At 43.2% G+C, this 14,551-nt stretch overlaps 1 protein-coding gene across 1 annotated transcript in view; it reads right to left on the reverse strand.

Moving 5' to 3' along the window:
- LOC107153732 (serine/threonine-protein phosphatase 2A 55 kDa regulatory subunit B beta isoform) overlaps window positions 1-14,551 on the reverse strand; it is a 112,404-nt gene that overhangs the window by 48,292 nt on the left and 49,561 nt on the right. The window contains exon 4 of the mRNA XM_048811874.1: window positions 8,420-8,597. Within this exon, the coding sequence (XP_048667831.1) occupies window positions 8,420-8,597 (178 nt within the window). The remainder of the gene's footprint in view (window positions 1-8,419; window positions 8,598-14,551) is intronic.

The raw sequence follows: 14,551 nt of genomic DNA on the forward strand, positions 1-14,551 counted from the left end.
TATATATATATATATATATATATATATATATATATATGAGATTTTAGGTGAGGAAAGTTTGGTACAAAGCTAGGTACAGTCTGAGCACAGCCACATTTAAAAAAAAAATTCATATTGAAAGCCAGAGACACGGAAAAAATAGAGCTCTGTCTTGTAGGGAGATTAGATCCTGAAGTCAGCATGTAAGTTACCTTTTAGTCCCAGGGCTCTGTTAATTCACTCATCCGACACATAGAATATTTCTGAAGAATCCACAACCTGCTAACACTTTTCTGGGCATAGGGGATATGGCAGTGACCAAAGCAGGCTGAAATACTTCTGCTCTATGGAGTCTCTATTTTTGGGGGGAATGTGGTCAATAAGCAAGGTAAATAAATGTGACATACAGGATATTTCAGGATATTTGACAGATACAACTGCTAAGCAGAAAAAATAAAGCAGGGGACAGAGAAAGCATGTGTGGTTGTGTGAGGGTGGACATCTGCGTGTTTGCATCCCAGACTGAATAGAAGGAAAGTTCATGAGTAAATCTAGAGTTTGAATTTTTTAACTTTTCCCTCATATGGTCAAATTAGCTAGCATTAAGTTTAAATTGTGATGCAAATATATCATATATACAGCAAAACTAGTGGTGAGGTTATTGATTATTTAATTTCATTTTTCTAAAATCTCTACAATTAATGATACTATTAAACAAAAAGAAAAAAAAGTAAAAAATAAATAGTAGTTTCCCTGGCTGACTCTTTTATGAAAGTTGACAGCAGAAGCCTCCTCTCTATGGGTAAAGTCGAAGATAATATTGTGATTAATATTATGATTGCAGTAAAATGAGGCTGCAAATAAGGAGTGCAGTTTTGATCTCATTCCATTTTGCTGAGAGAACTTGGGAAAGTCATTTTATCCCTCTGGGTTTCAATTGCTTTGCCTTTAAATGAATAGAATCCTATCAAAAGCCTCTAAAAATTTCAATTATCAAGTGGGATAATGGAGAAAAGTTAAGTGGTTTTCCTGTTGTACTAAATTCCATTTCCTGAAGGAAGAACTCATTTCTCCAGGGAGAGTGTTTATCCATATCAGCTTTGTAGGCTGCTGCAGGAGCTGCCCTCACCTTTTTGTTTTTTTGAGATAGGGTCTATAAGCTCCTAGGCTGGCCTCCAGCTTGTGATCCTCCTGCCTCAGCCTTCAGAGTTGCTGGGATTACAGGTGTGTGCCACCTGGCGAGGTCTTTTCTCTTTACCAAGATGGGAATTTAATCTTTGAATCTTGAGCAATGATTGCAAAGTATCCAGATTTGAGCATCTGAAAGGAATATGTTGCTTGATAAGCACCAGAGATCTCAAAGGAGGACTCCAAGGAGTATTGTCCTCTTAAGGGCTTATCAAAAGCCAATGTGCAAATACTCGTGGGGTGTTTGCCGACTGCTTGGCTCAGTCTGAGGGTCTGATGGACAGACATGATGCCATGTTAAACACGTAGTGCGTTTCAGAAGACATTGGGCTGAGACGCCCTACATGACTGGGGGAGCGCTTAAAGTCCCCTAAGCCATAAACTTTCCTACGCATGTAGGACAGAGAGCCTGAAATTCTACCTTTAGAAAAACATTTCCAAATGCAAGGCCTGCTCATTTGTTCGCCCACCTGCTTTACTGCATGTGCCCAAGCCTTTGCACATGCCAGGCAAGGGCTCTGCCACCGAGTGCCACCCCCAGCCCTCAGATGTCCCATTCATTCTGAAGCATCATAGGATTCTTTCTGGATCCTTCATGTCCAGGGCATCCATAGTGCCTTGAGTTCACTTCCACCCTACAAATTATATATCTGAATAATTCAGATAGTATAACATAGATTTTACTGTAAATTGGAATAAGTGAGGCCTGAATTTTAATCCCCAATTTTGGAACTAGTTATATCATCTTGAATGATTTTAACCCTATTAACTCATGTGCAAACAAAGGAAGAAGACTGCAGGTGGTGTTATGGTACCTGGCACATACCCAACACTTAGTAAAGGCTCAAAAAAATTGTTAGAGTCCCCTTTCCTAGTATGGTCACGTGTTTGTCTCCTTCTGTCCCTACCCTCAACTCTGATGACTCTGTGATATGTTCACTTGGTTAGGCTCAGCTACAATCCTTGAGCTTCCCTTTCCCGTTTCAGATTAGGTTGGGCTACAAGGGATATTCTCTGGAGAGTCAGAAGGAAGTGGCCATCTTGCAGCATACATCTCACTGTCATTCAACTCACTCACCTAGGTGCTGCTGTGAGGGGATTCTGCAGATGAGATGTGATCAGTTGTTAACCAAAAGGGAGGCCATTCTGGGTGGGCCTGACCTACTCAGCTGGAAGGCATTTAGCAGGAGGCGTAGGCCTTCCATAAGGGCTGCTGAGTCTGCAGTTGCTCTTCCTTCTCCTTAAGCCTTCCTTCCTGGCTGTCATTTCAAGACTTGGGGGTTCCAGCCTGCTTGTGATTGTTGCTTCCTCACATCCTATCCTGCGGCCCTTGAATGATTGAAATGAAATGGCTTGGCCGGCCACACAATTGCCGGGCAAAGCTGCGGGTGTAGGTCCATCACACTCCCTGTCTCCTTCCCTTTCTCTCATTTTCATTCTCTGGGTGCACACTCCTCTCTAGTTCTGCCTCTTGGACTGAAGTCTGATTGCCACTCTGCATTACTGGGCCATGACTTCGGGGCTTTAGTAGTTTTATTTTTCATGTCATCTCCAGTTCACATAACAAATAGCCAGCAAATGCCGATAGCTTTTACTTTACTTCATTCTTGGGACTTAGCAGCTTTCTCTAGGCAATTTTTTTTTTTAATGCAGAAAAGCAAAGTAGATTGACAGACCAAGTTGCCAGGCCTGTGTAGTGTGAATTATTTAGCCTGTGGTTTTCTTAGGAGAGAACAGTATCCAGGCAACATGGCAGGAAGAAAAGTGGGTTGGGGAATGTCCCACATAGGAACAGCCACACTTAGAGCCTTTGTTCTGGGCCAGGTGCTCTGCCTTGCACTTTGCAGATCACCTCCCTTAGTCCTCACAACAGCCTTAGGTCAGATCCTTGTCTGTGTTAACTGATGAGGAAACTGAGGGTTAGAGAGATGGTGAGTAACTTGTCAAGGCTGCACAGCTTTTAGGAGATGGAGCTGGATTCAAATCCAGTAGTGAATCTCACCCCAGAATCCACAGTTCAACTACTAAGCTCTCCTCTGAGGAAGCTCAAGGAACCCAGGTGAAGTCTGGAGAGCTGGATTCTTGCCCTCTTTCTTGACAATATGAGGCCCCAAGGACTTTTTTTCTTCTGGGAAAAGAGATCCTACTCCACAGAGCTCTAGGGATGGCCTCCAAAGTAGGGAGTCGGCATCTACACAAGCAAGGCACCCAGTCTGGGAAAACCCACCAGGGCTACTTTTAATTTGGAAAGGGGTGCGCTGCCCTGGCACACACAGGCTAAGGTGCTGGATATGTCTTTGGAACAGACGCCCTTATTTTACATTGACTGCCTATTTATGAAATTGAGTTGTACCTTTTATCCCCTGGCAGGATGAAAGCCACTGAAGCAATGAGGGAGAGCAATTTGTACTGGGCCCCCCAAAACCTGTCTGGCAGAATCCCATTGGATTAAAAGGGAGGCAGCTGTCCATGGTACTAAGGAACACTAGAGGCTGGAACAAGAGTTGAAGCTATATAGTCCCTCCATAAGGGAATCAGTCCCAAATGGACCTCATCTCAGTACACACAGGCTGCTAAGATAAAAGAGCAAGTACCCTTGGAGTTCAGTTGGCTTCCTTGCAAAGCCCTCTGTCTCATTCCCAGAGAATATACTTCTACAAGGTGTGTCTTCTGCTTTCCAGCCTTGCTTATAGCATGCTCTGCTGGGCTCCAGTGATGGTGGACTTCTCAAGAGTTTCTCTAATTTTCCATGATCCCTCCTGTCACAGGACCTCTGAACATACTGGACAAATCTCTTCACGTATCTTGCCAAGTTAGTTCATACTCTTCCTCTTTCATATCTTAATAGTTCCCCCAGTAAAGCCCATTTATTCCCTAGTCTGAAGCAGGTTTCAAAAAAATGCATTCATAAAACTCTATTCCTTTCCTTTATAGAACACATCTCGTTTATAATTATATACTCAATAGTGCAATTATTTGATGTCATTCTGAAAGCAGAAAGTTTCTTTTTACCTTTTTTTTTATCCTCAGATTTAGTGTAGTACCTGTCATAACATAGGTGCTCAGTTGTACAGTTGTTGAGGCTGTGCCTGTACTTTTACTATATCAGGGTCTATTTACTAGCTTCTTCTGTTGGACTGAAAATGAATCCAGATCCACTCATTCTTAGTCCCAAGAAAAAGCATTCAAAGGAATTTGGGTAAAAAAGTTTTCATTAAGATGCAATATTTTCAAAAGCAATTTTCATTTATTGAAAAGCTAGGGTTGCCTTTTACCCTATCCAGAAATATGTCATTATGGTCTATGCATTGAGATCAAAGTCTGTCCACTTTAAGCCAGGATCTGTTACATGGGCAGGGATCCACAGGCTCTGGATGGAAGGAGAGGATTCACCAGTAGGGGCCATAGGGTTAGGAATGCCTTGCTCTGAGCTGGAGCTAAACACAAGGTATTGGATCTGAGGTCCTGCAAATATCTGGTAACCAGGACATAAAAAGCAAAGTCTTGCAAAGATTACACAACTCTAGAGCCTAAGGAAGAGTCTAGAATTGAGAAGATGACCCAGATAATAAATTCAACAGAACACAATCCACCACTGTAACATTTGCCTTTTCTAGTTTCCTCGTGCTTTCAAAAGTAATCATCTAATAAAAGAATAAATTAAAAAGACATCTTTTAATATAATATTGCACATAAGAAGCACTAAGCTAAAAAAGCAAATTATGTATATTCCCAGAGTTTCTACAATAGGTAAGCCTATGAATAAAACAGACTAAATATTAAAAAAATTAATAATCATGATTGTGTCAGTCCCTGTTTATCAATTATCTACTTAGGAAGGCACTGCAGAGAGAGAGAGAGAGAGAGAGAGAGAGAGAGAGAGAGCGAGAGCGTGCGCACACACACAATTATCACAATCCTCTTTGACAGAGCTCTCTCTACAGATGACAAAATAGAAAATAGGGGCTTAAGTCAGTTAGGAAATGTGAAAATTACACAGAAAGAAAGAAGTGGAGCTGGGTGAGAGAACACCATGCTTACTGGACTCTAAAGCCTGAGTGCCCAACCATGATGCCAGTGTCACATGGAAGGCCAGTCCTGGAAGTCAGGACTTTTTCTAACCGTATCTCCAGACCACTTGTCTTGCTATTGACTCAATACTGGACATATACTTTCTTCATAATTTAAATGAAGTTTTCAGTATCTGGGAACTCATAGGATTGGTATGAGGGTGGTGTTTTCTAATACTCATCATAAGTACATAATTATAAAAACAAAAAAAGTCTAAATATTGCTTAAAAGCATCTTTTGGGAAACTCGCTTTCTTCTGTCCCAAGCCATATTTCTTCTGCTTCCTTGGAGGATAAGAGGGGTAACAGAAAGGTGCTAAACCATGCAGGATTCAAGTCATGCCTGGTTGGTACTTTTCTGAGACTGTTTTGAAAAAATGGCTGCCCCTAGCCCAGAGATGGCTACACTTCAGTGACAAGAGGCAAAGGGGTCCAAGTTTGTACAAGTCTTAGTGCTCAGGGCAGTCTGGTTGAAAAGTGCTATATGGATATCAGTTATCATCATCCTCATGATGACAATGATTATTTTACATATGGCTGCTTTAAGGGTGAACGGTACGGTCTCATTTGTATGCTAGCATCTGGCAGGCTGTCACACATCTGCAGAATAGAACCTAAACTGCACTATTAATATTTCCCCTTTGCATTATCCCCAAGGTATCTCTCTCCCAAAATGCTTAAAGCAAACTTCCCTCCCCCTTGAAGGCCTGGAGGCAAAATTCAGAGTACATGCCACCTAGGCTGGGGAGAGCAGAAGCTCAGTCTGACAGCCAGCTGAGCCTGAGCAGATTTCTGGCTCTTGGAATAGATGTAAAGAGGGAAAGGGAACCACCACCCACTCTCATTCTATTAGCAGCTGCACTGCCAGGCAAAATCTGTAGGCAGGTTCTCCTAGACCCAGACAGTATGTCGCGTCTGTTCTGCGATCAACAAAAGATGCCAGTCACAGTCCTGATGGTCAGTTCTCAGGGTCTCTAAATATATCTCATAAGTGCCAGAACCTGACTAAAGAGGCCTTCTCTAAAAGGTCTCTGGGGGCTGAGAATTCTTTGTGGTGGTGACTAGCTAGCTGTGAACTCAAACCAGGTCTTTTTTTTTCCTTGCACACACAGCTAGAATACACTTCTTAGTCTACCTTGCAGTTAAAGGTGGTCACGTGGCTGCGTTTTAGCTAATGGGATGCATACTGTTTTGGGGCCAGGCTCATAGGAACCTCTCCTATGTGGTCCCGTGCCACCTCCCCCTCTTGTTGTCTGCTACAGATAAACCCGATGGCACTGCGGAGTTACAAGATGGAAGAGGCCCGAGGCTCCATGCTATTGATTGGATGCTGCTGCTGCTGCTAATGGGGATCACCACTACTGGACTTGATGGGAGAAATAATCTTTTACGTGTTTGGACCATTATGGCGTTTAATGGATAACATTCTGAGCTTTACTATAAACTTTTGCTAACTTAAATTTCCAGGGTAGATTTCATGGTCAGCTGCCTCCTGGATACCTCTAACTCTGGTAACCTCCTTCTACCTTCCTATATGCAGAAGGCTACCTATGCTGGAATACAGCAGTGGCTCAAACAAAGTCTCTGGTCCCAATTGAATTTATATCCAAACATGGGGAAACTAAAATAAAAAAAAATACAAGTAAAAAGCAATTTCAAATCCTGATAAGTACTATAAAGATAAGAGGGAGAGAGAGTTGCTCTTGATGCTTGGGAGATAGGGGGAGAAAGTGCCTCTGCGGAGATGACATTAGTTTGAGGTCTGAATAATGACATGTAGCTAGCCTTGTGAACTGCAGGGGCAGAGCATGCATGGCAGAAAGAGGGAGCAGCAGATGCAAAGAATGGAAGAGCGAGGTTTGCCGGGAACGGAGAAGTGGTTAGAGTTAATGAGGGAAGAGTGATATGATAGGTATCAAAGAGGGAGTCAAGGCCCAGATGGTATGGAATCTGGCCTGGGTAAATAACTTGGATTTTATTTTAGGTTCAATAGAAAGCTGTTTTTAGCAGGGAAAGATTGATAGATGGATTACATGCTGAAAGGTCTACTCTGATTGATTTATGGAGCTTGTATAATTACAGGAGAGCAAGAAAGGAGGCCAGGGAAAATGGTAGAGTCACCCAGGTGAGTGGCTTATGCTAGTGGGGTAGTAGGCATGGGGAGGAGAGGGGGGAGTTGGTTGGAGGTATATGTTAGCGGAAGCATCGACAGGGCTCATGGGCAGATTGGCTTGGGAGTGAGGGAAGCTGGGTACAGTCACCTAGCTGACTGGTGGAACCTCGAGCTGAGCTGGGACTTGGAGTGAGGGATCAAGTTTCGGCAGGGATGGAACACCTGGCAAGTACTCAATAAATGGCCCATTTTTTATGATCACATAAAAATTAAACAAACAGGGCCCATATAGGGGGGTGAGAATTCTGTTCCAGATGCTCATACGGGAATCATCTTGACTTCTCTAAATTTCAGTTAAATAGGAGATAATAATACTGACATTATAGGGTTGTTACATCAAATATACCCTTGAGGGATAGAAATAGTAAGGAAGTATGATGATAGGGACTTTAAAGACTCCTGTAAAGGATTTTTTTTTTTTTTAATGTGGATGCTGGTTACAGGTGTGCTCAATCTGTGAAACTTCATCAAACTGTATAATTACGACATGCACACTTTTCTGTATGCATATTATAATTCAGTGGAGAGTTAAAAAAGAGAGAGAGAGAGATATGCTATGCTCAAAGGTCCTAGTTCAAGTACTGGGAACTCAATACACAGTAGCTGCTATTATTTTCACTGTTAAGATACAACAACAGAAATCATCTGATGTAAATCTTTGGTCCATGTTGTCCATAGAGACCATTACGGATCCTTTAACAGAAGGCAGAGTCCTAACTGAACTCTAGGGTCTTATTGTTGGTAAAGTCACATCTGATTTTACTATGTGCCATACAAATGCCATTGTAGATCCAGAGTTCTAATCTAGAGCTAGTCCAAGGCCACTATTTGTCATTCAATAGTTTCCTAACTTGGTTAGGATGAAAGTCTCATAGATGACAATGTATTCTAAGAGGGACAAGTTCTGCCTCAGTGCTGGGTCTTGCCATTTCCCCCCACCCCCAAGTCCACTCATACCTGGATACTCTTGATTCAGGCCAAATGATTATTGGCTGCAAGGAAAGGATACTAAAACTTTGATTGGTTATTTCAAAGTTCCATAGGTTAATCCTCAGGTCATCAGCAGACATGTAGGTCTCATAGTCGCTGTTGACTGATATGGAGTTGATGTGATATGTATGTGCGTTGGCAAATACTCTTCGTGGGGTGGCCTCCACCATCAGGTCCATGGGTCTCAGGACAGGTACCTGGGATGCAAGAGAAACAAACCGATTCAGAACCAAAGCTCTTCCCTGGGAAGACAGTGCACATATTTGTGGCCTTTGTTACCACAGGCAAAGTTAACCACAGTTGGGCCAGGCATGGTAGCACATGCCTTTAATCCCAACAGTTGAGGCAGGAGGGTCACAAGTTCAAAGTCAGGTTCAGCAACATATTGAGGCACTAAGCAACTCAGTGAGATCCTGTCTCTAAATAAAATATTTTAAAAAGAGGCTAGGAATGTGGCTCAGTGATTAAGTGCTCCTGGGTTCAATCCCTACTTACCCCCTCTCATCGCCCCCCCCCCCCCCAAAAAAAAAAAGTTAACCACAGTAAAGATGCTTTAAGTTTGAGAAAACACATCTATTCCTGTTCACTTTGGGTCCTTTCAGCTATTCATTTCTCAAAAGGGTTACACACCTGTAAACCCAGTGGCTCGAGAAGCTGAGGCAGGAGGATCACGATTTCAAAGCCAGAATCAGCAAAAGTGAGGCTGCTAAGCAACTCAGTGACACTCTGACTCAATATAAAATATAAAATAGGGCTGGGGATGTGGCTCAGTGGCCAACTGCCCCTGAGTTCAATCCCTGGAACCAAAAAAGAGTATTGCCATCACCTGACCCTGATGGGATATTTCATTCATTACAAAATCTAAACTTTTTCCAGAACCTTCCAGGTGGCCTTGCCTCAGGGGAGCTTTGACTCCACTTTGGGGACATTGCCTTCCAGAGATACTGTTCCAGTTTTATTTTCTTAAACATGAAATCTATTTTTACAAGGAAATTGTGGGGACATTTTAGAAATCTGATTCAACTTGAATCTCAATTTGTCCTTATATCTTTTCATTGCTTGGCTTTGGAGGCCTAGATTCCCTCTTGGCCTTGTCCTCGATCATTAAGGGCATTTTGAAAAAACTTATCATCTCCCAAGACTCTACTAACCCCATTCAGCCATTAATATATAGGGTTCCAATTATGTCCTCATTACCCTGAGAAAATCTTGATTTATACTTATTGGCTTGGAATACCAATCAGGTAGCTTCCACTTTCATGTTCAAACCTGTGCCAGTTTGGACAATCAAAAATTTTTTTTTCAGTGCTGGGGATTCAACCCAGGGGTGCTTTGCCACTGAGTCACATCCCCAGTTCTTTTTTATTTTTTTGAGACAGGGTCTTGCTGAATTGCTCAGGTTGGCCTCAAAATGGTGATCTTCCTGCCTCAGCCTCCTGAATTGCTGCACCACTGCACCTAGATGGACAATGAATCATATCTACTGATATGTAAAAAGTGCTCAGTAAGTATTTGCTGCATGTCTGACAAATGCCAGTAAGGGTCTTCTTGGCAGGTCAGAGAATCAGGCAGTGATATAGTTTCTCACACATGAATCTCTCTAGAAAATATGAACAAAGATACAACACTTTGAGTTCTAGGTGAATTGGCTCCTAAGAAAGTGAGCGAGAACACAAACAGACTAAACCACCACCACCAAACCCCACGGCACAGGTGCAGTCTCTTCACAGAAATAAGAAAATAAGGAACCCAAAGCGATTTTTTTTCCCCAGGCAAATCATCTCTTGCAACTGAGTCCTGGCTGATTTGACACCAGGTGGTAGATGAAGGCTTCAGCTTCTGCATTGGCTTTGATCCAGGTGGTGGGGAGAAACAGCCCCCACAAATGGCTAGATTTTGTGAAGTGCAGTCAGCTCACCAACCGACATAAATTCCAGAAGACGGAGTTCTGCCAGCTCAGTCTCCAGGGAGTTGTTGCATTAAATAAAAGACTTAAGAGGAAACGATTCTAGACAGATGTGATGCTGGATGCCCTGAAAACCAGAGGCAGCTGTGGTGTGGATGTGGAAGAATCAGGGGTCTGCCGGATGCCAGGAAAGGGAAGTGAGAGGGAGCCCCTGGGATCCCACACTTCAGTGACGGACAGTGGTTCTGTGGCATAAGCCTGGGATGGCAGGATGGGGAGACCCAGGCTCTGAACACAGACAGGCTGTGGGACCATGGGCAGCTGACCTGCTCCTTCCTAGCCTACCCCCAAACAGCGACTGTTCTTGCTGTGCCTGCATTATCTCCTTTTGGGCACCTGCAATTGAACCCAGGGGAACTTAATCACTGAGCTACACCCCGCCTGCCCCTTTTTACATTTTTATTCTGAGCCAGGGTCTTTCAAAGTTGCATAGTGCCTTGATAAATTGCTGAGGCTGGTCTTGAACTTGTGATCCTCCTGCCTCTGCCTCCGAGTTGCTGGGATTCTAGGAATGCACCACCTGCATTATCTTGAAGGGTGGTTGTGGGGATTAGAGATGAATGTCATTCCGTTCAACCTCTCGCTCACTATTTCAGCAACACCTACTGAGGGCTTCGCAAAATTCTGGGGACTTGAATGATGAGCACGAGACACAGGTCCTGCCATCATCTAGTTCAGATTGACATGGATTAATAAAATGGGTTAAGTACCCCCAAAGAGAGAATCTAGTGCTAAGGGAAGTTTAATGTGGTCAGGGAGGGGTAGAGAGCCTTTCATGAGAGTTCATGAAAAGGTGGGGATGTGAAAGATGAATCGAGGCTTAGCCAGGCCAGATGGGGAAGGAAGAAGGTTCCAGTCAGAGAAATGGCAGGTACAAAGGCCCTGCAGTGGCTCATGGTACTGGAAGGGCAGCAAGCAGTTTTTGTGCCTAGAGAGGAGGGGAAGATGCTGGATCAGTAGTTGGGGCTGGATTGAGGATTTTATTGTGAAGGTGAGAAAAGGTGCCAATAGCTGCCCACTCCTAGCTGCCCTGTACCGCCTCTTTTCTGTTAAGAAATTGTGATCTTCTGGCACCTGCTCCCCTTCCGCTTCATTTCTTCAGCCTTCCACCTTCCTTCTCATTATCCTTCCTGCCTCTCTCCTCTTAAGAAAAACCAGATCATCTTTCACTTCCCAGAACCTATTTACTAACAAAATGAATGCTGCTGTCATTCAGCTTATTTGGTGACCACACCAGCGATTCTTCACAATCTTCCAGGGCACCTAAGTGGGGGGTTGGCAGGTCACAATGCCCTGCTTCAGAGACACACAAAAGCTGAGCAGAGCCCTGAAAAACAGGAAGCCCCGGAGGCTGCCCCCCTTTAAGAGACATCTGTGAACCACACAGCAGGGAGGGGCTGGGGAAGGACTCACTGCACCCCCCCTGATCGACTTTTCACAGAGGAAAAAAACAACAGCTGTGTTTACCATGGCAACCTCCAGCCCCCCCATCAAGTTGACAGATTCAAGGCAAGACTCAGAGGGAAGGGATGGTCAGAGAGGAGATAAAACACAGAAAGACAATGAAGTCACGGAGGAGGGAGGAAGGGAATCGTTTGAAGGATGTGAATGGATTGAGCCGCTGAGAAACTCGAGGTCAAATCTCATTGAGTTGAGCAGACCAATCTTCCAGACTCGCTGGATAAATGAAGGTTATGGGATGAGGTGGGTTTCATATCACCAGTTAGGAAGTGCATTTAGGGACACTTTGACCACACACTGACCCCAGATAAAGCCCTCGGCAAATATTTATTGGGCATCTACTACAAGCTTGGGTAGTTGCCACAGAGTGTCCTTGAGAAGGTTGGGGAGACCAACAATACACAGCTTCCTATTCCTTCTGCTTTATAACCAGCCCTTCTGGGAAGCAGAGACAACCAGGGATGTCTGATCTAGAAAAGGCAAATGAGAGCTCAAGTCCTGGTGTACCTCATGCTTGGTGGAAACAGACGTTGACCCTGGTGCTCTGGGAACACAGGTTTGAGACCCAGTGGAGAATCTAGAAGATGCTGACCTAGGTTATGAAAGGCTGTCTTCAAGTTCAACCCCTTTGCCTGTTCAATGGGCTTCCCTCAGGAAATACCCTCGGAGGCTCTCCAGGGACCATCACCGTATATTTGGGATTTCCAAAGGAAGAGGAACAAGTCACCTTGCAAACGAGCATCATTAAATCATTCTGCAAACACCCTTATTCCAAAGCAATTTGGCTCAATGGGATGGAGCAGCCATCTTCAGTCAGGACACTGGGTCCTTTGGAATAGGTGACAACTTCTCAGGCATTAGATCCAACAGTTTTAAAGGACATCATCCATAACTACCATGTGTCTTCCAATCTAAAATCAGATTGTCTCAAGACATACCCACAACCTAGGTTCTCCTCTTCCCCTTGGCAAAACAAGAAACTGTGTCTGTTAAGAAACTGAGGTCTTCTGGCACCTGTTCCCTTCCCCTCCATTCCTTCTGTAGATATACCTGTACCCACCCTGAATCTAACTGAGGTTCACTACGGGGACATAGACACTTCTGGGAGGGACACTTGCATAATCCCTTTAGCCAGGGACCCATAAATGCTCCCACCCCAGCTTATGCATTTCTAATATTTGATTTTGTATTTGGTATCATTATTTGTTAGAATTATGTTTACTTTGTTCTGGTATTTTGTGTTCTATCAATAATCACAGTAACAACCCAGAAGAAAATTTTAAATCCTAATAGTCATATATCCATAGGGGTAAAAATCTTTCTTGTCTATATCTATATTCATTGTAGAAATGATAAAAAATGTTTTTTACATTTATTTGGGATACATGTGGTAAAAATACTTAAAATCAGCATAATACAGTGATGCAGCTACATCAATGTTCATAGCAGCTCAATTCATTTTAGCTAAACAGTGGAACCAACCTACATGACCTTCAACAGATAAATGGATAAAGAAACTGTATATATACACAATGCGATATTACTCAGCATTAAAAAAGAATAAAATTGTGGCATTTGTAGGTAAATGGATGGAGTTGGAGAATATTATGCTAAGGGAAGTAAGCCAATTCCAAAAACCCAAAGGCTGGATGAATGGTCTGATAAGTGGATGCTGATCCATAACTGGGGTGGGGGGTATGTGGGGAAAATGGAGGAACTTTGGGCAAGGGGGAGAGGTGTTGGGAGAAGGGGTATATGGGCAGGAAAGATGGTGGAATGAGATGAACATCATTACCCTAGGTGCATTTATGACTGCCCATGTGGTGCGATTCTACGTCATGTACAACCAGAGAAAAGTTGTGCTCCATTTATGTACAGTGAATCAAAATCCATTCTGCTGTCATGTATAATTAATTAGAACAAATAATAAATTAAAAAAAGAAAAAAATGAACACCACAAAGACCTTTTTTTCTTGAAACTGAAGATTGAACTCAGAGGCACTCGACTACTGAGCCACATCCGCAGCCCTATTTTGTATTTTATTTAGAGACAGAGTCTCACTGAGTTGCTTAGCATCTCACTTTTAGCTGAAGCTGGCTTTGAACTCACCATCCTCCTGCCTCAGCCTCAAGAAAACTTGTTCACATGTTCTTTCAATAAATATTGATGGGTATTCAGTTACAATGGCATTTAAATTCCATCGATTGCATTACAAGGGTGATAGAACAGTTTATTTTAAACAGGCAATGATTAAAATATTCATGAAATCATATTTTCTGTGATTATTTAACATTATGGTGGCAAGGTTTAGTTGTTTCCTGAAAAGTGCTCACAAAGGAACATGAAGGAACATCTCTTCTATGGAGCACATAAGCACAACATTTGAACAATGTAAGAGAGCTTTTGGAGTCACACAGGCCTGGCCTTGGATCCTGGCTGTGCCACTTACCAGCCAAGTGGCCTGGAACTTGTTACTTAATTATTATTATCATTGTCCCTTCCATAGGGAGAGCAACTCTCTCAGTCGTGTTGTTGAGCAGCAGCACAGGGCCTGATACCTACTATCTAAACATTCTTGGAGACCTTGCTTTGTGCCAGGATTGAACCAAGCACTGTACACATGCCATGTCCCTAAGTCTTCATGATGACCTTATCAGGCAGGTCCTAATGGCATTCTCACTTTATGGATATGAATCCTGAAGCAGAAGAGGTCATGAAGCTTG

Source organism: Marmota marmota, unplaced genomic scaffold (genome assembly GCF_001458135.2).
Source record: "Marmota marmota marmota unplaced genomic scaffold, marMar, whole genome shotgun sequence".
Taxonomy (NCBI): Eukaryota; Metazoa; Chordata; class Mammalia; order Rodentia; family Sciuridae; genus Marmota; species Marmota marmota.